We start from the raw sequence: 25584 nt of genomic DNA on the forward strand, positions 1-25584 counted from the left end.
GGCAATGAGGGCATGCAGAGGCGTACGAACACTACGCTCACAGTTGAGGGACGGAGTGAGAAGGAAAGCGATCCATCATGTCTGGCACCGCAATATGTACCGTCGGAAATTTCAAGCCGCTCAAGCCGGTGGTGATCTGTGTCCGGCAGAGCGGCATCAAATTTTGAGTGGGATATCATAACGCTGTTGACAAGTTCTCACGCTTTCTTCTCTCTCTCTTCTGACCACCACAGTAGGGTTACTCAGACATCCCGCCCGCGCGCTCGCGCTCCAGCAAATCCGCCCACCGTTGTATACCAAATAGGAGAACCCGTAAGTGCTATAAATTATCTTTGTAGGCTAATAATATTGACGCTCGTTCGAAATCCAGACATGGTATAATCTATACATCCCCGACACTGCGAGTTTGTTCTAGCCAGGTCAACTCTGAGTCTGGCTGCACTCGCATAACCATTTGAGGTGCGACAACATCAGGATCAACGAGTCTGCCTGCTTCGTTATTGTCCCCGGATGCCCGCGCCCAAGACGCAGAGGAGTTCTTCGAAACAGTTCGGGTTATCAGGTACGCGTTTCTCGAAATATCTTTCATGTTTGCTTCGCTGAAATGTATCCATTCAGTTGGTACCCGTTCATAAGTGCTCTCGCGGGAGACAACAGGGCCGGCTCGTTGCACCTTTCTGACTCGGAACGAATGCGCTCAGTATAAGCAATCTCTCTGCAATTGACGACGTCTCTCGAAATGCTTGTTTGCGTCTCTGAAGCGACAATAAACACTCTCGTGTTCCTTGGGCCTTCGACTGTGATATGAACGCAGTCTCTGTAAGTCTTTCCAATTTATCACCGTGTCGCCAGTGTTCAAAGATCCTCTGCGCCTCTAGTGCCGTATCTATTCTTTTCGAGCACCAGCCGCTTTCAACCTGGGTCTGAGTGAGTTCCTTCCGCTTCATCGCTAATTTCTGCATCCGTACTAATGCATACAACAACACACAGGCAGCCATGTTGCCTCTTTGTGGCGATGGAACAACGATCCGCGTATCTGTGTATAGAGACGGAGAATGTCGCGCTGTTGTTGTGTTTTCATCGATGACTGAAACAGTATGTTATCGGCGGGAAACCGACTTTCCGACGGCTAATGTAGTCTAAATTTTATACTCAATTGTTTTAGCAAATATACATCGATTACCCCTTTATAGATTCATAATCATTTCGCTCGTAGACGTTACCTACACCCTCTTTTCTTCTGCGCTTTGTCGACCCATCCTGTTGTTTCATTATGAATTAGTGCACTTTTAATTAATGCTACCACCATTTGGTCATTCTTTGGATCGGTCGCTGTCACCCCTCCCTCGTTTTTTGATTTTGGCATATTTGTGCAAACAACACGTTGCCGATGTAGAGTGAGGATTCGCCTGACACCTCAGAGGAATACATTACCCGAAAGACCGGAAAGGTTCCTATCGTGATCATTACTTCAAACACCGAGAACCCGACCGCAAGTACCTTCCTTTGTTTTCCAGTCTACTATTTTCATCAATTACTTTTTATAACAGATGTCTGAACACTTCAGGGTTATCGAAGACATGGAAGACGAAGATATGATGGAGGACGGACCACCGGACGATCTCTATTTTCATCCTGAACCAGGGAGAGAGTCTCTGTCTGGGGACGAACAGTGGGTCCCAGGTAGTAGGAAACCTTATCAGCCAGATGCCCTGCTCTATGACCCCCGGTCGGAGTATTCGAGCAATACTCCTCAAGGACAAGCAGAAGAGTTTGAATCGCATGGAACATCTCAACCAAAGCGCCTTCTAACACCTGCCCTAGCCATTCCATTGTCGGCTACCAAGCAGAAGAAGCGTGCACAGACTACATTGCCGAAACCTCACTCTGATGAAGCAGCTTCAACGGATGTCTCACTGACTGATAGAAGCGGTCGACTTGAAACCTTGCCAACTGTTCAAAGCCTTGTCGAAGCCGCGGCCGGTCCTTCATCTGACGATCCACACCGGGATCAGCTGATTGACTTCGGGGTTCCTCACAACAAAAGACGTCGCAGGCATTTAAAGGTGCCTCAAGAGGCGAAAATTGTCATTTCTAATGAGAAGTTAAGGAAGCAGGTTCGCACTTTGCAGCATTTAGTGCACACTACAGAAGCAGTAAGTGATAGATCTCTCCCATGAATTCTGCAGCCAATTTTTGCTACAGGGAGAAGTATTGAAAGTAAGACAAGAGAAGGCCGTTCTGCAATCGGGTCTTCATGAGGCCCAAACTCTAATTTCTTCACAAGAGGTGGGTGTAACATCATTCCCATTTCCCTTAAACTAAATATTTTGCAGGACCGGACGGCTGATGTCTCTTCGGAACGAGATGACCTAGAGGTAAAGTTGAATACTTCTGAAGTAGGTTTAACCTTTCTGATTGAACTAAATGTATTCACGCTTACATACGCCACCGTAGAGACAACTGGAGACTGTCGAATCAGAGCTAACAGAGGCCCGAGTGAGTAGTAGTGTTTCTTGTCTCTTGATCAGTCATCCTTCATGATGCTTTTGCAGAACAACGTACGAAATTTACTTGCCGAGACTGAATCGAAGGACCACATTATATCCAATCTCAATACCGCTATAACCCTAAAGAGTGAAGAGATTTCCGTCTAATAGAGGCGGTAAATCTGAAGGATAAAGAAATCTATGACCTCAACACCGCTGTGGTAATGAAGGTTACGGATCTTTCCCGCCTGCACACGAACATAGCACTCAAGGATGCCGAAATATCTAAATTACGTGCAACTATCAACAAGAAGGATAATGCCATCTTCAATTTACGGGCTATGATTCATTCCGCTAAAAGCGATCTCAAATATTTAGACATGCTGAAGGTACGCCTGATCCGCATTTGCGTCGGCCCGCCCTAAAAATCTGTGTGGGAAGTCCGATCTCAGGGACACGGAAAGTAAACTGGCTGAAGCAAATCGTCTTATCAAACTGTTGAGCGACACAAAGGAAGCCCACACCAGCTATAGGCAGGAACTCGATACCCTACGCAGCGATCTCGAGTCCGATCGCAAATCATTGCAGCATAAAATGCAGGAGCACCTGGAGGCGGTTCAAACACATGAAATCACAAGACATCATCTAAACTTGCTCACCAAGACGGCAGAGGATACTGTCGATCATGGAAAGTCTAGACTCTTTAAAGCCAACTCTATTCTGGCCGACGCCTCCAAAACCTTACAGAAGGCACATGAGTTGCATACCGTAGCTTTTGAAAGGTTGAAAGATGCGTCTGAGTTGCGCGATTCAGCTTTGGCAATGAAGGCGTTTTATGGGACTTATGACAATTCTCTTGGCGATTACAAAGCTACGGAGACTATTATTCGTTCTACGGAGGGTTCGTCGAAGGGAGAAAGCCATGCAGACAATTTGGTTGCCCCTACATATTCGAGAAAGACAAGAGGATCAAATGAACAACACACAAAGGCCAGTTGACTATAATCCAATGCTATTGCCTCAACGTCCGCTTATCGAATCCTAGACCTTTGGATCAAAAGTTGAAAATGTTTCTGTCGACTTCCCCGTTGGTAACGGAAAGGGGTTGCAAATTGAGGAGGATGAAGACCAGGAAAGCGCAGTTAATAGTAAGATCGCAAACACAGACGCTACCGTTGGTTCTGCACTCCGGGCATCTCTTAGTGGTCCACGTTCAAAGGAAGAGAAAAAAGACTCTATGGATGGATATGCGAGTGAGAAGGAAAACAAAGAGCTTCAAGACGAATATCTAGTCAGTGCCGTTTAGTTCTAGTCAATGCATACTGATTGTTGGAGGTAGGCACTTGTTCGAAGCATCATGAAGGATAAGTTTGGCATAGAAAGGGATACAGATTTCATTGATCACATCCCGCCAAATCCCTCCGATATTGCTCTGTTCATGAGCACAAAGAGTCCAGATGATGGTCCCAATGCAGCAGATCTTCGCATTGACATGAAAGGGGATACGTCCAGCAATTGGAACGAAGCACTCATTTCTATCCTAGTAACATGTGCAGCCAACAGCAAGGTTTCACAACTCCCGGATGTTCCTGATTGGTCCAAGGATTACCTGTCACAAAATTTCTACCAAGAAATAGAGCGCGCAAGGACCATCTGGGGGGATAACCAATCTAAAGTTAAAGCAAGAGTAAACTTGAAAAGAGAGAAGGAAGCAAAAAGGAATCGAAGGAATAGCAGACGTTCAAATGTGAGCATTTCGGAGTCTACGTAGTTCAACAACTAATATAAGCATACAGAAATATTCCAAGCGTTTGTTCACAGTGAAAAGAATGATCGCAGAAAGTGAGAAAAGGGACGACACCGCAATATTTAACCTATGGAGTCGTTTGCTATCACTTCTCGAGGCCCTAGAGGAAGATGGAATGAGCTCGGAGGACTCTGAAGCTGACGATGATGGGGATACCGTATATCATGTCAGGCAGATGCCGTATCGTCGCAGCGTTGACAAGCATATGGCAATCATCGACGCTGAAACAAAGCGTTATAAACGCACCATCGCTACTCAAGGCTCGAACAAATCACGAAGAATCAGAGGGGAAGATATATTTTCGCTTTGCAGACCTTTCGTCGGGAAACCGAGACCACTTTATGCACCACCTTGGTTAAAACAGCAGACCCAAACGACTATCAACAGTCTGAAAATTCCAGAAAAACATCCATTCAAATTTTTCGAGATCAAGGTGCCGGACCCGAGTGCATGAGTAATAGCGTGGTAATAATAGTTAGCGTTCCAGATAGGAAACAACGCGGTTCGACCTAAATTTAATGTTGGTAATGATTACACGCAGAGCGTGCAAAATATACTTACTTGAGTAACGAGCGACTTTTGGTGTGTGTATTCCCTTAAGGACGGCTGGCAAGTAGTCATTGACCTTGCCTATTGAAAGTTAGACTGTAGTTGCGATTCTCCAAGAGATGTTTTGTTCGCTGAACTGTGTGGTACTAACAGCTCATTTGACATTCCCATGTTTTAGCCTTTCGAGTCTTCTACTATTCTTTGTTCAAGGACAACAACACCTGTCCGAGGATAGCAACACCTTATCCGAGGACAGCAACATCCTATCTGCACGTTTCAGCTACATGGATCCCAAAACAACGATCATCGACTACGATGAAGTCGACAATCCAATTTTACTGAACATATTCACGTCTTCCAGGAAATACGGCATCAAAGCTGCTGTAGATTCCCGTAGCCTGTATAATCCAGTTGGTGCGGTCCAAGGATTGTTCTCTTCTTTACACTGATGAAACGACTTCCAGGTTCGCTATCAAAGGAGATGGGACCTGATGTTCAAAACGACCATTGCCGAAATTGGCTATTTTGTCAGGGCTACTGAGCAAGAGTGCCACATATGCTCAGCTATTGATGAACCAATTTCTATCTGCGATTCTTGCATATACTCATTACTGATTTTGGTCACGGCTTTTGGAGGGTATTAAAGATTTCAGTGCATTGGAATTTGCGCTAAGGGTGGGTGAGAGGCGCGACCATGGGGCGCTGTGCCATCAACTGGAACGTGATTGCAGGCAACATACTTAGGCGTATCGACGATCTCCAATATTATTCGGCTTTGGAGGAATCTTATTAGTGCTGACTCTTGAACCAATTCACTTTGTTCCATTTGGTGTACTTGTTGTTGAGGGAGGAATTTGATGTAGACAAGGCATACGACGACCAATAGCATTCCGCTGATATGTCAAGATTACAACAGTTTACTGACTTGTTACCAACAAAGTTGCGGCGATGATGGGTCAAACCTTCCTTGAATATCATCTGCACCCATTGGAATTCACTCAATTAGTACCTTAGATATTAGGTCTTGACACTCGTGTTAATGAGTAGACTGTAAATATTGAATGCTTACACATCTCCAGCGGCTTATCCCAGTCAGTTAACTTTACCGAGCTGTTGGGAATACAGCTCGGTTTTGGATTGGGGATGAGCAGAGTTGGATGGCGTGATTGGAATTTGAAGGATGCTGGTTGTTGTTATTTAATGATTGGAAGGTCAGGAGATTCATATATAATTTTACGGGTGTATACGCTTTCCAGCCCCGTCCCGAGAAAGACTTTACGGAGACTCCACAAGGCCTTGCCATCCTAATTAAGTACCGCTCGCCTGGTCGTTCTCATGTATACACCTGTCGATACGTCGTTAAGTTTGAGAATGAGAATCAGGGTGAAGGGGGGAGGGGTCTCGCCGCCAGGGTGAAGGTACCGGTTTAACAAACATAGATCACAGATATACGGAGTTTTATTATTCAGAAACAAATATCCATGTTGAACGAGGGTGATACAAATATAGTGTGATTGAGAAGGCGAATTTTAGGGAAATATGTACAATCATTGTGGAACCGATAGCGACAAATCGAAAGCAACGAGAAAAATGACACGGGAAACGAAAGCATAACGGCACGCGAAAACAATAAAAAAATCCGCCAGGACGACTCGGACAGGAGGAACATTGTATGTTGCACATTGACAAGACGACCTCAGAATAAGACCACAGGGTTTCTTGTGATTGTGCTTGTTGCGAACTAGTCGAAGATGAGCCGCTGCTATTGGTTGTAAATGCATATGGTGATCATATAAATAATTAGCAAATTAAGAATGCGCTAATATATTACATACCATGATTCAAATAATTTTCACCAAATTGAAGAAATAGCAAAAAACAAGTCATAGTGTCTTTTTCTTGTACCGTTCTTTTAACTGAGTCATAACGTTAGAGTTAAGGTCTCTGTCTTTTTTGGACTCGGGAACTGAACATAGGAAATCCGTGCTGAGTGTAAATCGCTCCCCAGTCAAAACGTCTACACAACCTTTGGATACGGTGACTACAGCGACCAAGACTGTTGGATTGTCCGAGAGACTTTCATGATGAATGCGACGAACGAATTTCCCGCAATGTTCCCCCTTGATAACCACTAGAAGCCCGTTGTCATGTATCGGATTCGCATACTTCGGAGTGACCCAAGTGGGGTCCACCACAGTCCATGAACTGTACTTTTTGCACTTTAGCACGAGGTTGTTGACCTCCCAAGCAGTTGTGGCAACTACCGCTTTCTTGTTGTACTGTCCGCCGTCAACTATGACGTTCAGGCTGATACCCACCAGTTTCGGGTTCAAGAGAACATGGTTGCATGTAGGGGGATTTAGAGAGTGACTGGTTTCAGTCATAGAGGAAACAGATTCAGACGGATCTGATAAGGCAAGACTTGTAGAATGTATAGCCGGGTCAGGTGTCCTTGAGGAGGGGTCCCAAGCTAGAGTCATAGACTCTTGGGAGTACATCGGTGTGTCGCTCCCTGACGCGATCGTTTGCGGTACGTCAGGGAGAACTTCGCGGATGTGCTTCAGGGAAGACTTCGGCTTAGGCCGGAAAAAATTTGGCCCAGGATCAAGGAAAAGAACAAGCTCGTTGAAGGACCTTGCATTCAAATTAGACAGAGGATATCCACGTTAAAAACAGACTTACGACATTTCAACAACATCATCATAATCCACAACAATTGTTTGAAACGGTGCAAAGGGATTAAAACGGGTGAGTTGAATAACAAGTTGCAGTTCAGCGTTGTCTATATGGTGAAGGACGTCTTTGATTCGTCCAGTCTCGCCCTTGCGCGCGTGACGATATTTTTGTATAATGACCTCTAAGCCACACCATGGATGTTTTGAAGGCCTTTTTTCAATTGGATTTAACTCCGATATGAGAGGAGATAGGGGCTCAGAAAACGCGGTGTCCAAGAGATTGACATACACCGAAAAATGCTGTTAAAAGGTAAGGACACGCTATGAGAAAACCGGTGAATATGTCAAGCCGCAAATTTACTCACTTCCACCGTCTCAAACTTGTCATTGTCTGCCCCATAGTTATTCTGATTAGATACTGTTGCGATATTGACCACAGCGCCAGATACTTCCCCCTCTTCTGCCTGCAAACTCCTTTCCGTAATCAATGTTTCTTCCAGTTCTGACGTTACACCTGATTGATCCAGAGTTTGAGCGATTTCTTCCGAATGCACCACCATATTCCCTAGCGTCATCTGCGAATCTATTGACATGGCTGCGTCCGTTCCTACATCCGTCTCTGTTGAATCTTTTTGAAGATCATCATCCTCTGTCGGTACGTGGCGTTGTTCTTTTCCATTGATGGGCGCCGAAGGTATTTCAGCCCTTGTTTCCACGATCGAAATGAGACCATCCGCTGAACTTCTCGTTATTAGTGCATGATCTTCGTGGACCCCAACGACCCAACCCGTGTAATCCAAATAGGGGCCGCTCACAACTCGAACGAATTGTCCAATTTTTGGCGATTTGCGAATATCTAGCCATGTTCCCCTAACAGTGCGGGATATTTCATGTCCACCTTTGATTGTTGACTGTTCTGCTTCCACGTCATATGTGCCTAGCATTTTCAAAACCGCAGGTTCCCACTTTGCGGGCCTATCCGCAATGCCTGGGGTACGAAATAAAACCTCTTCTTCCAGTTGTAGGCACCATTCCCGAGGACGTGGCATACGCGCTCGCATTATGTCGGGATGATTGCTGCTCCTAAACATGGAGAAATGGGAATACGGAATATCCATGACCAAATTAGCAATGGAGGCAAAGTCAAATTCTTTTTCCAACAGTCCATGATCAAACTTGAGAAGTCCAAGCGTGTAAGATCCATCCGCATTGCAAATAATAGGTGTGGAAATGAGTTTGCGGGCTTCTTCGGGTTCGAAAAGTTTTGCTGGAGGCACCAGTACCGATGACTTTCTCTTCCGTGACTTTGCAGATTGTAAGTTTAACCGAGGAATGAGAAGAACCTGAGCGCCCCAGGAGAAAGTTGCTGAAACCAACCCAACGTCCCCCTTGTATATTCCTTTCTGAATCAAAACCCAGCTCCCAGCGTCAAAATCCTTCTTGACATCCCTCATAGTCAGAAGCTCGTGTTGATGGCTCCGATCCACTATTTCGCGCTTGATTCCGAGGTGGTTACGAAGGATCCCAGGCGTGGACAAGAGAAGGTTTACGAGTGCTGAATCCATGATCTCCTCAACATAGATACTGCCACGTATAGAGCCGCGAGTGAAAGCGGAACGAATGTGATGGATCTCCCTTGCGCTCTGGAGAAGAGATATAACAGCCGCATCCTCGGAACCGATCTTGAAAACTTATTACAGAAATAATCAAGGCAAAATATACAAACTTACCCGGCATCCAACCCTCCAGAGAGGATAGTCAGTGTCAAGCGGAAGGCGCGCAATCGTCTCCTGGAGCTTGGTCATGCTATCCTCTTCCTCCAAACGTCTATCCAAGCGTGGGCGACGAGGACCTGTTGCTTGAGCCTCTAGGCGTGCAAGTAGTCGGTCAAATTCATCCTCCTCGACGCCATCTTCGATACTGTGGAATGCCAGAGAGCCTCTATGGTCATCCCCGCCTATTTCCGCCCCGTCGTTGATGAAGGCGTCTGTACACAGAGTCAAAACAAGTCTATCGTGACACTATGTACAGCTCACCTTCTAGATCCCGTTCTGCAGACGTAAACTGCTCCTCGTCAGAAAGTTCTCCATCATCAGCTACCTGTGCCTCCATATCCAGAAATTGGCGGACGCTCCTCATGGCCTAAGGAATAAACCATCAATATCAAATATCGAAATGGTCTGAACGTTGATCATGCATACGCACCCGTTTCATCCTTTGGGGTATGTCGTTCGATGAAATGATCAATTTAATTAGATGAATAAATTAGCTCGAACTTAGGAATCTATATGATGTTGGGGTGTGTTCAGTATCTCTTCATTTCTAAGCACTGGCAGGACAATTGCGATCTCATTTTTTCTTTCATTGTCCAACAATGTCTATTTCTACCACTTCTACCACTGAGCTACTGCGTAATAGTATATATTCTGGTTCTTGTTCAACATCTTAAATCCATGCCATATCTTACCTGAAAGTTAGTCTGAGCAGAGACAAGTGGTGGAGAGAAGAAGAAGAGGAAAAGCGTGACAGTGAGTCAGGTCTGAATAAAAGGCGCAGAAGTTTGATGCCGCACAAGCCGTGTACGTGATCACAGGGTTTATCTCCCAGGTCTCAGCATCTGCGGAATTACTTAATCTACCTTACAGTGGCCACAGACAGCAACAGGAGAACGGTCCGAAGTCAAGGATTGTTAGGATATCCACAACCAGAATGTTTGAAAATGTGAGAGAATGGAGATTAGACACATCCCACCTAATTGATCATAATATAGCGTCGGTCGAAATAATAAACGCAGCATCACGAGCTAGGTAAGGGGGCGCCGCACAATACTTATATGTATACTTCGAGATAAAAGATACCTGGAAGACCTTACGAGAGAGACTCATAACCTAGAGCTTGAGATGGCAGCACTAACATCCTCGCAAACCTTTCAGCATCCAGAATATCAAATTTAGACTTATTATTGTAAAAACCCTGTCTGTTATGTGAAATCAAAGTGACTGTGTACTGCAAAGATAATCAAGTGACTATTAAATTCCCATATAGACTCTAGTTAAAAGAAGAAGTGAAAAGAGAAGAGTACAAGATAACATGGAGACAGTACAAACGAATAAAAGAGCAATGGTACACTGGATTGACTTGTAAGCATCTGGTACATTCCTCACTACAAAGGAACATTAATTAGATTTGGTTAGCAATCTGTTAATAAATACGAACTGGTTGGAGATTTGCCCTGACAATCTACTCAAGCTGAAGCGAACGTGAAGCTTCGGGAGAAAGGCCGTTTGGGTTGACATCTGTAACGAGATATATATTTCGGCCAGATCGGTGAAGAAAGCGATACCGATATGGGTTTCGGAATCCATGAACTCTCTAAAAAGACGCTGTGGTCAAAGAGCCTGAAACTGTAATCAACGTACATACATACCTCCATGATCTCGATGTCCCTCTGCGACCAGATATGGTCCAGTGCTTCCAAGATGTTTGTAGCCGACGGCGTGAAAGAGTTATCGAGGAGTGCGCGGACGGTAGCGACAGATACTGGCATTATAGCTATGTAAAGCCGTTCGCCTTGCTGCCCAGAACGAAGGAATGGAGCGGGTGTCGAAGTGAGATTGCTTAGATTAAGTGGATGTGGTGCATGACGGAACCATCTATATGGCTCTTGGTGGGTCATTTGTAGAAGCCTTAAAGACATGAGGAGGGAAAGTACGACTATAACAACGTTCCATGAGATCGACCGTGATAGATAGTACGATGAATGGCATGATGGTAGAGGTGACGGGCGACAGTAAAAAAGGCTGGCTTCGCGTTAGCCTCTTTTAAGCCTCTTGGAGGCTTTCAACATGAAGGACAAAGGACGAGATGGCACGTTTCATTCGAAACAAAGAGATGTAATTCGGGCCATTTAAGCGGGGCTAGATTTCCATGCAACTGTGCGTGACTCGCTCCAAAGTGAGTCTGACGCGACTGCTACGCGACCTGCGATTAAAGGGAGCTCGTGCTTGGTGTCAAAATTTCTCCCCTGGCATTGAAATGACAGTATTGACTATTATATCAGACAAGGGTGACGTGAATAAAATTCTCCAATAAAACACTCCAAATCTGCGCTTAAAGATGTTGATACCACGGGAGGCGTTTTGCTTGACTTTCCCATACCGAAGTGCTTTTGCAACAAGCCAGATGTCGTACAGAAGTGGTCCGCGGAACATACAATGTTCAGAATGGAATAAGTGCCAAGAGTCAACTATAGTGGAGGGACGGTGGTTGAGCAAGAAAGCGTTCCATCAAGTCTGGCACCGCAATAAGTACCATCGGAAATTTCAAGCCGCTCAAGCCGATGATATGTGACCGGCAGAGCGGCATGAAATTTTGAGGAGATATCACAACGCTGTTAGCAATTTCTCACGCTTTTCTCTCTCTCTTCTGTCCACCACAGTAGTGTTACTCAGATATTCCGCCCGCGCGCTCGCTCCGCCTCCAGCAAATCCCACCCACCGTTGTATACCAAATAATAGAACCCGTAAGTGCTATAAATTATCTTTGTAGGCTAATATTAACACTTGTTCAAAATCCAGACAAGGTATCATCGATACATCCGCGACACGGTGCGATTTCGTTCCAGCCATTGCAACCAGGTCAAGTACTCTGAGTCTGGCTGCACTCGCATAACCGTTTGAGGTGCGACAACACCTGGATTGACGAGTCTGCCTGCCTGCTTCGTTATTATCCCGGATGCCCGCGCCCAAGGGGCAGAGGAGTTCTTCGAAACAGCTCGGGTTATCAGGTACGCGTTTCTCGAAATATCTTTCATGTTTGCTTCGCTGAAATGTATCCAACCAGTTGGTACCCGTTCATAAGTGCTCTCGCGGAGGCTATGGGCTGTCTCGTTGCGCCTTTCTGACTCGGAACGAACGCGCTCAGTATAAGCAGTCTATTTCATTCTCTGTAACTGACGACATAATTTACACAGATCTTCTGTGTCTGACCAAAGCATTCTTACAGATAGTCGTTTTGATAGATGACATGCCTTTTCTCCAAGGCAAGTTTCACCTCACTTCACTCCGAGCTTCACCTGACCGTCGTCAAATTCTTTCCAGGTGTCTCTCCATTCTCTCAGTCTCAGACCACTAGCCGCTTTCCACCGATTTCTGGTTCTTGACATCTAGTGCGCCATGACACCTCACTCGGGCGATACATCAAGAATCCAAGCATCTGCGTACGAAAAGCAGAGAATGTCCTAATATTTTGTAACAAGCTTTCATGGCCAACATATCCGCTCTGGTGACTCGCACATCCCTTGTCTGTCACAACAGATGGTAAGACAACCTGCCCAAGTTCACATTTCCCTTTGAAGAGACTTAAAACTCCTCGCTTGGGTCAAATAATTCAGTAGACACGACAGCATGCTTAGCTTGATCTTGTTCTTCCTACTATCTAAAGTTGACCAGGTTCTCCGGAATGTGAAGGTGTGCGAATCTCTTTCGGCTTAAATACTAGTAACAATATTAGCTAAATCTTTGGAATCCCAAACACATCATTTTCATTCCCATAAACATTGTTGATGCATATGAGTGAAGCATAGCATATATGACAAACTGACTCGCTTAATTGCCTAACTGACTTCTCATTGATGCAGGCAGGCAGCCTTGGACCTCTACCCGAAGGATCGGAAAAGTTCCTATCTCAATTATTACCCGAACACCGAGATCCCGGCTGTAAGCATCTCCCTTTGTTTTCCAGTCTATATTAACTCTTTATCGCCAGATGCCTGAACACTTGGAGGTTATCGAAGAGGTGGCAGATGAAGATATGCTCGAGGAGAATGAGCTACCAGAAGAATTATATTATGCCCCAATATCTAGGAGAGAATCTTTTTCTGGGGACGAGCAGTGGGTCCCAGGGGTTAGAGAGCCTTATCAGCCGGATCCGTTATTGTATGACACAGAGTCTGAACGTTCAAGCCATACTCCTCCTCGGGCACAGTCAAATGAGTTCGACTCATTTGAGACACCTCGACCAAGGCGAATTCTAGCGCCTGGCCAGGAACCAAGTCAACCAACACCGTTTTCGCCTACTAGGAAAAAACGTACACGGGGTACATCACCTGAAGGTGACTCGGGCGATGAATCGGAAGCCTCTTCAATGGAGGTGTCCCCAACTGATAGTAGCGGTGATCAACTTTCAACGTTGCCAACAGTTCAAAGCCTTGTCGCAGCCGCGGCCGGTCCCTCATCTGATGGTCCAACACCACACCAGGATCAGCTGATTGACTTTGGGGTTCCTCACAACAAAAGACGTCGCAGGCATTTAAAGGTGCCTCAAGAGGCGAAAATTGTCATTTCTAATGAGAAGTTAAGGAAGCAGGTTCGCACTTTGCAGCATTTAGTGCACACTACAGAAGCAGTAAGTGATAGATCTCTCCCATGAATTCTGCAGCCAATTTTTGCTACAGGGAGAAGTATTGAAAGTAAGACAAGAGAAGGCCGTTCTGCAATCGGGTCTTCAGAAAGCCACCACTCTAATATCTTCACAAGCGGTAGGTGTAAAGCTTACACCGGCCTTTCCTGATTGATCATATTTCTAGGACCGCACTGCTGATGTCTCTTCGGAACGAGACGATTTTGAAGTGAAGTACAACACTGCAGAAGTAGGTCTGATTTCGTTGTTTGTCATAAACATATTCACATTACATACGCCACAATAGAGTGAACTAGAGGATGCCAGGTTAGAGCTAGCAGCGGCCCAGGTAAGTGGAACGTCTTCTTTGCTATCAGTCATTCTCATGCCGCTTTCCTAGAACGACATAAACACTCTTTCTGCCGATGTCGAATTGAAAGACAAAGTTATATCTGATCTCAATGTCTCTTTGAAGTCAAAGACCGAAGAAATTTCCAAATTAAACGAAATGGTGCAAGCAAGGGACAAAGATCTCTTTGATAAGGATGTTGAGCTCCGCAAACTCAAGTCCGATATGATCTCAGTTGAAGCCAAGAAGACATCAGACGTACGTCTTAACTCTATTTCTTTTCCATCTCGTTAATTGAATGCGCAGTTTGACATTCGGAATCTCAAGGAGGAATTACAAGAAGCAAATCGTCAAATACAACTGCTGATCAAGACAAAGGAAACACAGATCGCTTATAAAAACGAGGTTGACGAGCTACGCAAAACTCTGGAGGTCGATCGAGAACTCTTCGCCGAAGATTTACTGATGCACACCAAGGAGTTAGAACTAGTTGAAGTGGCTAAAAATCGAGCACTGTCGGAGACCGAAGAGGCGAAAAAGGCAATTGCAGATTCTGAAGCTCGAATTTCAAAAGCTAAAATCATGGAGGAAAATGCTACCGAAGCTACGACCAGAGCAAATGAATCGTTGAAAGCCGCATCCCAAGATTTACAGGAAGCCAGGAAATTGTGTAGTGCTGCAGAAGAAGCGAAGATTGCTACCGAAACTTTGAAGGCACAGATCCTTTCTGAAAAATCGTCTGTGGAGGCTTTGAAACGTTCAGCCGAGGAGTTGCAGAAGAAAGCATCTGAAGAGATGAAAAAGGCAAACCAATTGAGGGTACATTACACAAGTGTAAGTAGGATGTATTGTATCAGGAAGCCTTTCTTACCTCAATCTTAGTGTATGGCGTCTCTGGATAACTTGATTGCAAAAGAAAGAAATAACCATGACAACTGTTCTGGATTTCAGAGAGCTACCCAGGAAGCCTCGGCGCAGATTGCAGAACTGAAAGCAAAGCTAAATGATGCAGAAATCAAACTCAAATCAATGACGGCCTCCGTCAATGCAAATAATGGGCCAATGGTTGTAGTAAGGCAAAATTTCTCTTTGCTGATTGGTTACCGTAATCTAATGGCACTTGATTTAGGACTCCATTAACACCAGTAAGGGTAAAGAAAAGGCACCCACCGACGCTCCAATGGTTGTAGTAAGGCAAAATTTCTCTTTGCTGATTGGTTACCGTGATCTAATGGCACTTGATTTAGGACTCCATTAACACCAGTAAGGGTAAAGAAAAGGCACCCACCGACGCTCCAATGGTTGTAGTAAGGCAAAATTTCTCTTTGCTGATTGGTTACCGTGATCTAATGGCACTTGATTTAGGACTCCATTAACACCAGTAAGGGTAAAGAAAAGGCACCCACCGACGCTCCAATGGTTGTAGTAAGGCAAATTTTTCCTTCTAGATTGTTACCACAATCTGATACACTTCGCAAGGATCGTGAGACGGATATCCCAAGCAGAGCTGATGTAAGTCATTTTCGTGCTAGTTTGAATGGTTTTGGACAATGAAACCCAAAAAATGCCGCAGGTGCAGACGCAAATTCGCCAAAACTTTCTCTCAAAGTACAAGTCTATCAAACCTTTAGTGAGGTTAGGCCATAGCAGCGCCAGCTCTGGTCCGAGCGTTACACGGCCAGTCAATGAGGACGAAGATGATCCTAAGGAAGGGGGGAACAGACAGGGTCTCCAAAATATTTCGAAGAATAAAGCTAGCCAGTCGACCATTCCGGCCAATTTCCCTGTTCGTAGTGGGAAGGGATTACATATTTACGATATTGAGGACGAGGAGATGTCAGACACACAGCGCGCAAAAGGTGACGATGATGACGCTAATGGAGATGACGAGAACAATCAAGAGGGCGAAGAGGATGAAGAGGACGAAGAGGACGAAGACGACGAAGAGGACGAAGAGGAAAGGGCTGTAACCAGTATCCTCACCAGAACAGGTTCTGCTTCCGCACCGAAAGGCCGGTACTCAAGCAATGTGTCGTTTATGAGGGAAGCCAAGAAAGGAACAAGGGGAGGAAAAGGTGCATTAGAGAAGGATGATAAGGAAGTGCGAAAACAATACCTTGTGAGTTTTCTTTTGCATATGTCAACGGGTGCTGACTGGGAGGTAGGCTCTTGTTCGAAGCGTTGTGAAGCGTAAGTTTGGTATAGAACGAGACGCGGATTTTGTCAATCACATACCACCAAGTCCCGGCGACATTATTCGATTCGAAACCACGAAGAGCCCAGAAGATGGCCCACAAATAGCAGACCTTCGTATTGATATGAAAGGCGAAATATCCAGCAAATGGAACGAAGAACTCGTATCTATACTGGTTACATTTGCAACCAACAGAAAGGTCTCACAATTCCCAGATCTCCCTCATCGGCCTCAAGACTACCTAGCTCAAATGTTCTTACAAAAGCTGGAGCGCGCAAGAACCTTTTGGAGAAATCACCAGCCCAAGGCTACCGAACTGGGAACAATAGAAACCGACGCCGAAAGGAAAGCAAGAGTGGAGGCAAAAAGGAAAAAAGATGAGAAAAGGAATCGAAGGAATAGTAGACGTGCAAGTGTGAGTATTTCATGGTCTATGTAGTTCAACAACTAATATAAGAATACAGAAATATACCGATCGTTTGTTCACAGTACAGAGGATGATCGAAGAAAGCGAGAAAAGGGGCGACACTGCGATGTTTAACTTATGGAGCCGTTTGCTATCACTTCTCGAGGCCCTAGAGGAAGATGGAATGAGCTCGGAGGACTCTGAAGCCAACGATGGGGATACCGTATATCATGTCCGGCAGATGTCGTATCGTCGCAACGTCGACAGGCACATGGAACTCATCGACACTGAAACAAAGCGTTATAGACGCAATGTCTCCACTCAAGGCTCGAACAAATCTCGAAGAATCAGAGGAGAAGATTTACCGTCGCTTCGCAAACCCTTCATAGGGAAACCAAGATCACTTTATGGCCCAGCCTGGATAAAGCAGCAGACACAGACGACCATTAACAGGTTGAAAATCCCTGAAAAACACCCATTCAAATTTTTCGAGATCAAGGTGCCGGACCCGAGTGCATGAGTGGTGATTCTTGTTAGCTCAAACCGTGCAGCTACTAGTAGCCAATGAAAATGATACTGCCTAATACTATATACCCTACTATAGCGAGTCGCATGTGTCTTGAAAGAGTCATGCCGCTTGAGGAACACATATTTCCTATTCAGTTTCCTGCCATGATCAAGATTTTGCCATGCAACATCTTCTTTCAGAGTTACTGCTGCCGTTGTGTCTCTGAAAAAAGTAAACCCACATACATGATGCAACTATATACTCGTCTGATCCTATTCACGAGGGGGCCTGTGCTCCCTCTTTCCACAGCTTTCGCCGCAGTGGGAGGAGGTTAGAGGTTTGTTTTAGGAAATGCATTTTCAAGGTTGGTTATAAAAGTTACAATTAGAGACTTATTTTCCGCCCTTGCCTCTCAATCGTGCACAGCAAAATGAAAACACAGTCCAAAACCTTCTCTGATACCTCGCCTCAGGCAGTATCCCCGAGCTACTGTCCAGTCACAGAAACGAAATGCTATTGGCAACGTCATCATTTTCATCATGCAGCATCCTAGCGCGATTAACCTGTAGTTGCCTGGTTTGACCGCGCTATTTCTCTGTTTGAGGATCCCAACCTGTTTCGTCTTTAGCCATATCTCTGGCACCTCCTGTCCCCTAACAAAAAGTTAAATAGCTCGGCTAATTCTTGCGATGGGATGTGTGGTATATTTGGGAGTATCCGACAATATCGAAGCACTGTATATCGGTGGGCTCGTCTGAACGATCCGGCAATGTGTCATTTCAAGCCTTGTTGTACTCAAATTGAGGGGCATGAACTGAGGGTGAGATCTCCTTTGGGGGTTCATTCGTATTTTAAACACCTTCACCTCTGTTAACTCTTCCATTGACACGGCAACACCTCTTCTTACCATCTATCTTTTCTCTTAGGAACTTCCAGTATTTTGCAGGGTCCTGTGAGAGACTGAGCGCGGTCTGTAGATTCTGCCACATCTGTTTTTTTTTTCGGACCGGACGTTGTCTGTGCGACTCTCTAGCTGCTTAGGAGTCTTTGCTTGTCGAGCCTTTGTCAATCATGCACGGCTTAGTTTTGCAACGGCTTTCGAAGCTTGACAGTCTCGTTTTCCATATCGCGTAAATGGCTTCATTCAACCCAATCAAATTTTGCCTGTTTCCAGCGCATCATGACTCGTGTTAATATCTCAGTGCTCAACTATACATCCGGGAGATGTCACAATGATTCATGATGTTGCTTCGCCGTAGAACACTACCAAACAATATGGTTGTCATGACCAACGTCTATCTACTCGTTGCACGATTTCAACACGGGCCGATCGGAAAGCGTCGAGCGGTTAAAGAAACAGTGACAAATGAGGATGTGGAACAAGTTCAAACCCTGCAACGAAACTTCAAATTTGCGGGCTCAAATCATGTTTTCTAAGCAGTGTAAGGGCATGTTGAAGATTATCTACGCCGACTGTCACGGGAGAAGACGACATCGAATTTGTATCAGGTTTGCGCTATACAACGGAACTACAGGCTATTGTGCATTAAATACCTTGTCGTACTCACGCGGCGTCCCAATACCTGAATAAGTCGTTGGCACAATTGTTCAGAAAAGCCCGCAGGCACGAAGAGAGCGAACATGACAGGAAACCTATCAATACTGAACACCTTCAACGTGCATGGCTAGTTCGCAAACCAACTTTCGGTGCTCATAGTTTTGCTTTGGTGGCTCTTGTTGCCATTTTGATCAGATTCAGGACATAAAATTACTGCAAAAAACGGGCATTGGCCCAGTTTTGAACATGCAGGATGAGTCATATGACGAAGGTGTTTAATTACATTGGATCCAAGCTCGCTGCTAGCTGTCATGTAATTTGTGAAAATGCATTAATTAAGCTGATATTTCGTAAGACCAACATCCATCAGCATATGTATAGGGATTTGTTTGAACACCATGAATTGCGCAATGTCACAGAACCACCTCCGATGTGTGAAAATATGATGATAAGTACATTGAGCAAGAACTTAAAGGCTGATTCTTACCTGTGAATATTCGCGAATGAATCGGTCTTCATTTAGCTATTGTTTTCGCTGTTGGGAGATCTGGCTACATCTAGGACACCCTTAGAGACCATCGATCATATGAATGAAAAGAGATGCACACCTTTACATACGCTAGAATTAGCAGATCTAGGTACAAGGTACCGGTTGTTTGAAAGGATTCTCCAAGGATGATATTTGTATATCATTGAATATGTATCGACGTATGCGATTCTGGGAACAACGTAAGCGACACCGCACCTCTTGGACGGTGAACATGAGAGATGTGCCGGTGAAAGATGAATGAAATTGAACGACTTGTTGACATTCTCTGCTTTTCGTACGCAGATGCTTGGATTCTTGATGTATCGCCCGAGTGAGGTGTCATGGCGCACTAGATGTCAAGAACCAGAAATCGGTGGAAAGCGGCTAGTGGTCTGAGACTGAGAGAATGGAGAGACACCTGGAAAGAATTTGACGACGGTCAGGTGAAGCTCGGAGTGAAGTGAGGTGAAACTTGCCTTGGAGGAAAGGCATGTCATCTATCAAAACGACTATCTGTAAGAATGCTTTGGTCAGACACAGAAGATCTGTGTAAATTATGTCGTCAGTTACAGAGAATGAAATAGACTGCTTATACTGAGCGCGTTCGTTCCGAGTCAGAAAGGCGCAACGAGACAGCCCATAGCCCCCGCGAGAGCACTTATGAACGGGTACCAACTGGTTGGATACATTTCAGCGAAGCAAACATGAAAGATATTTCGAGAAACGCGTACCTGATAACCCGAGCTGTTTCGAAGAACTTCTCTGCCCCTTGGGCGCGGGCATCCGGGATAATAACGAAGCAGGCAGGCAGACTCGTCAATCCAGGTGTTGTCGCACCTCAAACGGTTATGCGAGTGCAGCCAGACTCAGAGTACTTGACCTGGTTGCAATGGCTGGAACAAAATCGCACCGTGTCGCGGATGTATCGATGATACCTTGTCTGGATTTTGAACAAGTGTTAATATTAGCCTACAAAGATAATTTATAGCACTTACGGGTTCTATTATTTGGTATACAACGGTGGGTGGGATTTGCTGGAGGCGGAGCGAGCGCGCGGGCGGAATATCTGAGTAACACTACTGTGGTGGACAGAAGAGAGAGAGAAAAGCGTGAGAAATTGCTAACAGCGTTGTGATATCTCCTCAAAATTTCATGCCGCTCTGCCGGTCACATATCATCGGCTTGAGCGGCTTGAAATTTCCGATGGTACTTATTGCGGTGCCAGACTTGATGGAACGCTTTCTTGCTCAACCACCGTCCCTCCACTATAGTTGACTCTTGGTAAAGTTCAGGTAGTCTTTGAAGTAGAATGTAGATATATCTAATTTGATACTTTATTTATTTTTATCACGAACCGAACAGTAAATGGATGCTAGTGTTCTCAGAATGGCCTTCCTCGGCAACATCAATTGTTTGAAGACGAGGCCAAGCTGTTGGGAGGTTCCTTACCGTTCATGTTCTGGCTGTCTCTTGCATCCACGACACCCAAAACACTATTTCCTCCAAATTTACACATCCGCTTTTTGGGTAGGCCACTGTCAGCAAGCTGCAGGACCATATTTAATGACACGAGCTGTTGGCCCGTCGGCGCGTAGCGACGGGTCATAAAGCTCGGATTTCTGGCACCGGTTATTTGAAATATTTTTGATCTCCGACTTTCAAATCATTTTTTTTTGGAATCACGGGTGAGTGTTTCTCACCTTTCTACGCTAAGGTACCTACTGTGTCCTAAGAATAGCGGGGTTTGCATATCCATATCTAAGGGATCAGCTGTAGGTGAAAGCTTGTATTATCCGTGGATTGTATGTCGCGTTCATAATAGAAGAAAGAATTAGATGTAAGAATGTGGATGAAAGAATTATGAGAAGAAAAAAGGTGAAGGAATTACAGAAGGATGTAATGTATAAAATAGAATAGGGTTCATCGGGGAGTTGTTAGTAGGGTGTATTCTGTGGTCGTTACTCGTTCCGACAAATCACAGGTCGACTTCCAAATCATTGACCTTTGATAACTGAGGAAAACCATTATCGAAACCATGGTCGCAACAAGACAAACGGCGCACCTTCGAATTAAACTTTCCTTCTTCATTCTGATCGATTTGAAGGATTATATTGGGAAGCCGATCGACATGGTGAGATCAACAGCCTTTTCGTCATTTATTGGATATCAAATTTATAATAGTTAGTCCATTGGATTGGTATATACAATGGGAAAGCTTGACCAATATATCGCGCTACTACGCCAGAGGCCTGAAATAAAAAAATACCCCTGATATCCTCGACATCTCCTTGCTAGACCTGACCAAGTATCGGTATCCGTACAGAGGGCAGTAGCAGTTGTGATCTCTGGCACGTACCGCGACTTCAACTACTTGAGAAATTCAGAGACGCAGCAGCATGTACCATCAACATTGTTTCTTCGCAAACTGGGACTATCATGATCATGTGTAGAAACAGTCATATGCAACAATTGTACAATGTATAGAAGATAATCGCGCTGTCAATTGATACGCGTACGGGTACGCCAGTTGTTTGATAACTTTCAAGCCGTAAGAAGAGGCCCTGGTTTGATGACCCTGTGACGTTTGCGACCCGCCAAATACGTGAAACGGGCGCGTACCAATTCCTCAATCGGCCAACAATTTTCATAATTGATCAAATGAGGATATTTCTGCGTGGTCTGGGGATTTCTTAGTCGCGACACTCCATGATATTAATTTATCAAGATACTGTACCAGGTGTTTGATATCATCCAGCCTGTCAGCGGGTTGCTCAGAGAAAGGCTTTGTTGCATCCAGAACGTTTGCAACGTGTTCGTTGACCAAGGTCTGCCCAGAATAACATCAGACTTCGTTCTAAAGTATGACGGAACATATAATATTGAATTCACATACCTTTAGCGCATTAAAATCCTTTTTCTCCCACCCAAGCTCTTGTTCAACACTGAATCCACCGCGGCGAGGAGAACCCATCTCTCCCGCAGGCCGTGGAACAAGGAGACTGGTCCTTGCAATCGCAGGGGTCAATTCCCGACGATATGGGGCTGGTCGTGGAGGCTTAGCAGCGGCGTCAGGTGGGGTCCGGCGCACAGGGGGAAGGATATCGATATCCTCGGGTGGTCGGTGGGGAACCTGGCTAAGTCCTATTTCGTGTTGTGACATTAAATGATTGCCATTGTCGGTGGGTAGCTCGGTCAAAGCAAGTAGTGTGCCCTTATCAGCGCGGAGGCTACCAAGGGCATAGAAGGGAGGAATAGATTTGAAGGTCTGCATCGCATGAGCGTGTACTGGGATGCGGGCAATCGTGTAGGTGAGACTCTTGCCGAAAAGCATGCTTATAAATTCTTCGGTAGTAAAAGCCAAAAATGATAACAAAGGGGCCTCGTGGCCAATCACATCGCTTGCATTTTCTCCTAGTGGAAAATATCTTGCTAGCGGCTGATGGTCTCCTGAACTTCCAATATGCTAGTATTGACAGACCTTCGTTGATCAGGAATTTCGCAGCGAACAATTTGGGACTTAGAGAAGAGACGGGTCTTGGAGACGTCCCCTCAGAGCTACTATGAAAGGTCTGAAATCTCGACTATTTGTTGGGTCAATCGGACCAATACAGCGAACACAAAGTAAATGACTACGAGGCCAACTCTGCCGTAACACCTCAATCTAACTGTCCGAACCCAATAACCATATCATCACCATCCTCCAACTCAGAGAGACCGGCAATTTGGAGGACCGGGCATTCTTGTTGGTTTACAGTCATTGAGCAGCAGAAACGAGGGATGGGTGACGGTGCTTACAAGGTTGAAAGGGATGGGAGGATGGGGATGGAGTGTGGCAGGCGAAGGCAGGCGGATTTGAGCGAATGTCGTACTCGGTGGCGTCCCTGTCAAGGCACTCGCATCGCACGCTGCAGTTGAGATCTTGTTAGCATGCGGTACAGACTCCACAGTCACCGTGAAAAAGAGAGCGCAAACGTCAAAATACTCGTCGGGTAACGTCGCAGAGAGGCAGAAACGTCGAAGAAAGGTCATAGGTCATAATTTAGGCACGAACATCTTGCATATGCTTCGAGTACAAAACAGCTTCCTCGACCACGACAAAAGTCTACCGTTGGCTTGGCCGTTGCGCGGTCAACAGATGGAGTAGTATGCCCGACGAGGAAATCGTTATGCCGCCAAAAATTCGGCTGGGAATGGGGCAAGACTTCAAAACGGCTGCGCGGATTGTCCTGAATGTACCATGAATGAGAGAATGGACATAAACGGGGCAAAGTACCATGATACTAGGGTTGATCATCCGAAACTGCCAAGATTGTGGGCCCCTGTTGTGGTCAATATTATATAGGCAAGTACGGGTCCAATGGTTAGTTGTTGTGGTGATTTTACGGACCCTAAAAAGATTACTCACCGATTTCATTCGGTAACCTGACAGACCTGTCAACTTTCAGGCTCCAATGGGGCTCTCAACTCCCTTACAGGTTTGAATGCAGAGTGTCGTGAGGACATTCTGCTGGATCTCACTGGATCAGGATGAAGGGAACCCTTTTTATAGTTATTTATCCCGGTTTTTGAGTCTAACTAATCGTACATGAACCAGACGTTGGCGGGTCTGAGAACATCGACCTGGTCAGATTCTTCCAGTGTATGGTAAACGTACGCCGCAAAAGCAGGTAAGGTTAATTCTTGATCTCTGAGTTGTCGGATTAAATCGGAGCTTTCTCTGTCGTTAGTAAAAAAACCATTCGGTTTGAGGAGCTGCGTCGGCCAGTAACTGCATAGTTTCTCTACGGCGAGAGTATGTGTTGAGCAGAGAAGTCTAGTAAGTGCTGTGAAGTCTAGCCACGCTGCATGTACGAATCTTTCCTTGGGAGCTTCCAGCAGATAAGCTAAGAATTTCAGGGCCAGGATAATTCTCCTGTATTCAATGGAAAGAACACCCGTTTTGGTAAACAAGGGTGCCCTCATACACATCGGCCCTAGGCCCTAAACTCTTCTAAGGCATGTAGTTTGTTCGTCTTCCGGGAGTCTGATTGTATGAGGGTCAAACCCGGGCCATGGAGAGTTGCAGATCTAGTTTGGGCCAGATCGTCGCAAAGACGGAGTCTAGGATAAAGAAAGATGTGATTCCGTTGTGCGCGGCTATGGCCTTAGCGACGTAGTGGTCGATAAAGATGTTTTTCTTCGTCGAGTTAAAGGTGTAACCGACGTGCTTAAATGAGGCCACGGGTTCTATAGGTTCGTCGTACACCAGGAGATGAGGAAACGACTCGGGTAATGGGCCAAAGATCATAAACTTGGTTTTGATACGTTTAGCTTCAGAAAGTTCCTTTTTCCTCATATGTGCGCGACGTAGTTCAGTTTTCTGCCATTGCGCCTGATCTCCAGTGCTCCAGTAAGGCCATGTCATCCGCAAGTAATAAGTGAGTGATCGCTGTCAGGGCCAGGGTGACATCATTTGATGAAGACAGTGGGGAGTAATCCGGTGCGTAGAACGTAAAGAGATCAGGAGAGAACTTGTCGCCGGCCAAGATTCCCATAACGCTCAGAAAACGTCAGGAGTTTATCTACTGCACATCTGATAGGCCAACCACGATTGTTAGTATGCTTGTGTTGCTTGATAGAAAATCGCCGTCAACCTTAGAATAAAGACACAGTTTGCTGTTCGGATGCCTTCTCGGAAGCCATTTTGAGTGAGGCTCTGGGAACGCATTCGTCAGCGACGACCGTTTACGAAATCTATTTCCAAGCTTTTGTCAGACTTGTAATGATATAGACGTGGGCATCTAAATACTGTGTGGCAATTAGGAGCATCATGGTTTACGCAAGCAGCATTCTAAGGCTATCATGCGATAGCTGTCATCGGTTTCACAGGTGTGCCGGAGATAGATGAGATGGGGCTGTGATCAAGTATGCGCAGTGTATGTGTTTGGGTTCGAGTTTGAGGTGTAGTGAACAGTAGCTGGTGTAGGTGCGGGTATAACCTCGCAGCCGCACTCGCACTCCTCCTAACCACCTCCACACCCACCGAACTCGCCATGCCCGGTGCCTATACCCGTCTAATGACACAATCCGCAGTCCCTAAACCTAGGTCGTAAGTAAGAGGGAAAGGATACGAAAAAATACC

At 45.5% G+C, this 25584-nt stretch overlaps 5 protein-coding genes across 5 annotated transcripts; 2 read left to right on the top strand and 3 right to left on the bottom strand.

Annotated features, from left to right (window-relative positions):
* Positions 1-1550: 1550 nt before the first annotated feature.
* JR316_0009331 (uncharacterized protein) lies at positions 1551-4750 on the top strand (the record flags this gene model as incomplete). The annotated part of the gene is made up of 10 exons (XM_047895035.1): positions 1551-2156; positions 2206-2289; positions 2337-2399; positions 2458-2499; positions 2532-2637; positions 2661-2878; positions 2931-3425; positions 3535-3780; positions 3829-4236; positions 4286-4750. The coding sequence occupies 10 exons, from the start codon at positions 1551-1553 to the stop codon at positions 4748-4750; spliced, it is 2733 nt and encodes a 910-aa protein (XP_047746494.1).
* Positions 4751-6728: 1978 nt separating this feature from the next.
* On the bottom strand, positions 6729-11217 carry JR316_0009332 (Transcription elongation factor SPT5; the record flags this gene model as incomplete). The annotated part of the gene is made up of 6 exons (XM_047895036.1): positions 6729-7479; positions 7528-7820; positions 7886-9202; positions 9251-9507; positions 9557-9662; positions 10948-11217. 6 exons carry the CDS (start codon positions 11215-11217, stop codon positions 6729-6731), a joined length of 2994 nt encoding a protein of 997 aa, XP_047746495.1.
* Positions 11218-12925: 1708 nt separating this feature from the next.
* Positions 12926-17388, top strand: JR316_0009333 (uncharacterized protein; the record flags this gene model as incomplete). Its single annotated transcript, XM_047895037.1, has 15 exons — positions 12926-12988; positions 13163-13237; positions 13287-13925; positions 13975-14058; positions 14107-14169; positions 14227-14268; positions 14320-14526; positions 14575-15102; positions 15151-15339; positions 15398-15457; positions 15516-15575; positions 15634-15780; positions 15842-16387; positions 16434-16877; positions 16927-17388. 15 exons carry the CDS (start codon positions 12926-12928, stop codon positions 17386-17388), a joined length of 3609 nt encoding a protein of 1202 aa, XP_047746496.1.
* A 4719-nt stretch (positions 17389-22107) lies between these two features.
* JR316_0009334 (uncharacterized protein) lies at positions 22108-22794 on the bottom strand (the record flags this gene model as incomplete). Its single annotated transcript, XM_047895038.1, has 2 exons — positions 22108-22290; positions 22357-22794. 2 exons carry the CDS (start codon positions 22792-22794, stop codon positions 22108-22110), a joined length of 621 nt encoding a protein of 206 aa, XP_047746497.1.
* A 1244-nt stretch (positions 22795-24038) lies between these two features.
* Positions 24039-24867, bottom strand: JR316_0009335 (uncharacterized protein; the record flags this gene model as incomplete). Its single annotated transcript, XM_047895039.1, has 2 exons — positions 24039-24443; positions 24508-24867. The coding sequence occupies 2 exons, from the start codon at positions 24865-24867 to the stop codon at positions 24039-24041; spliced, it is 765 nt and encodes a 254-aa protein (XP_047746498.1).
* Positions 24868-25584: the final 717 nt, after the last annotated feature.

Source organism: Psilocybe cubensis, chromosome 8 (assembly GCF_017499595.1).
Source record: "Psilocybe cubensis strain MGC-MH-2018 chromosome 8, whole genome shotgun sequence".
In the NCBI taxonomy this organism is placed as follows: Eukaryota; Fungi; Basidiomycota; class Agaricomycetes; order Agaricales; family Agrocybaceae; genus Psilocybe; species Psilocybe cubensis.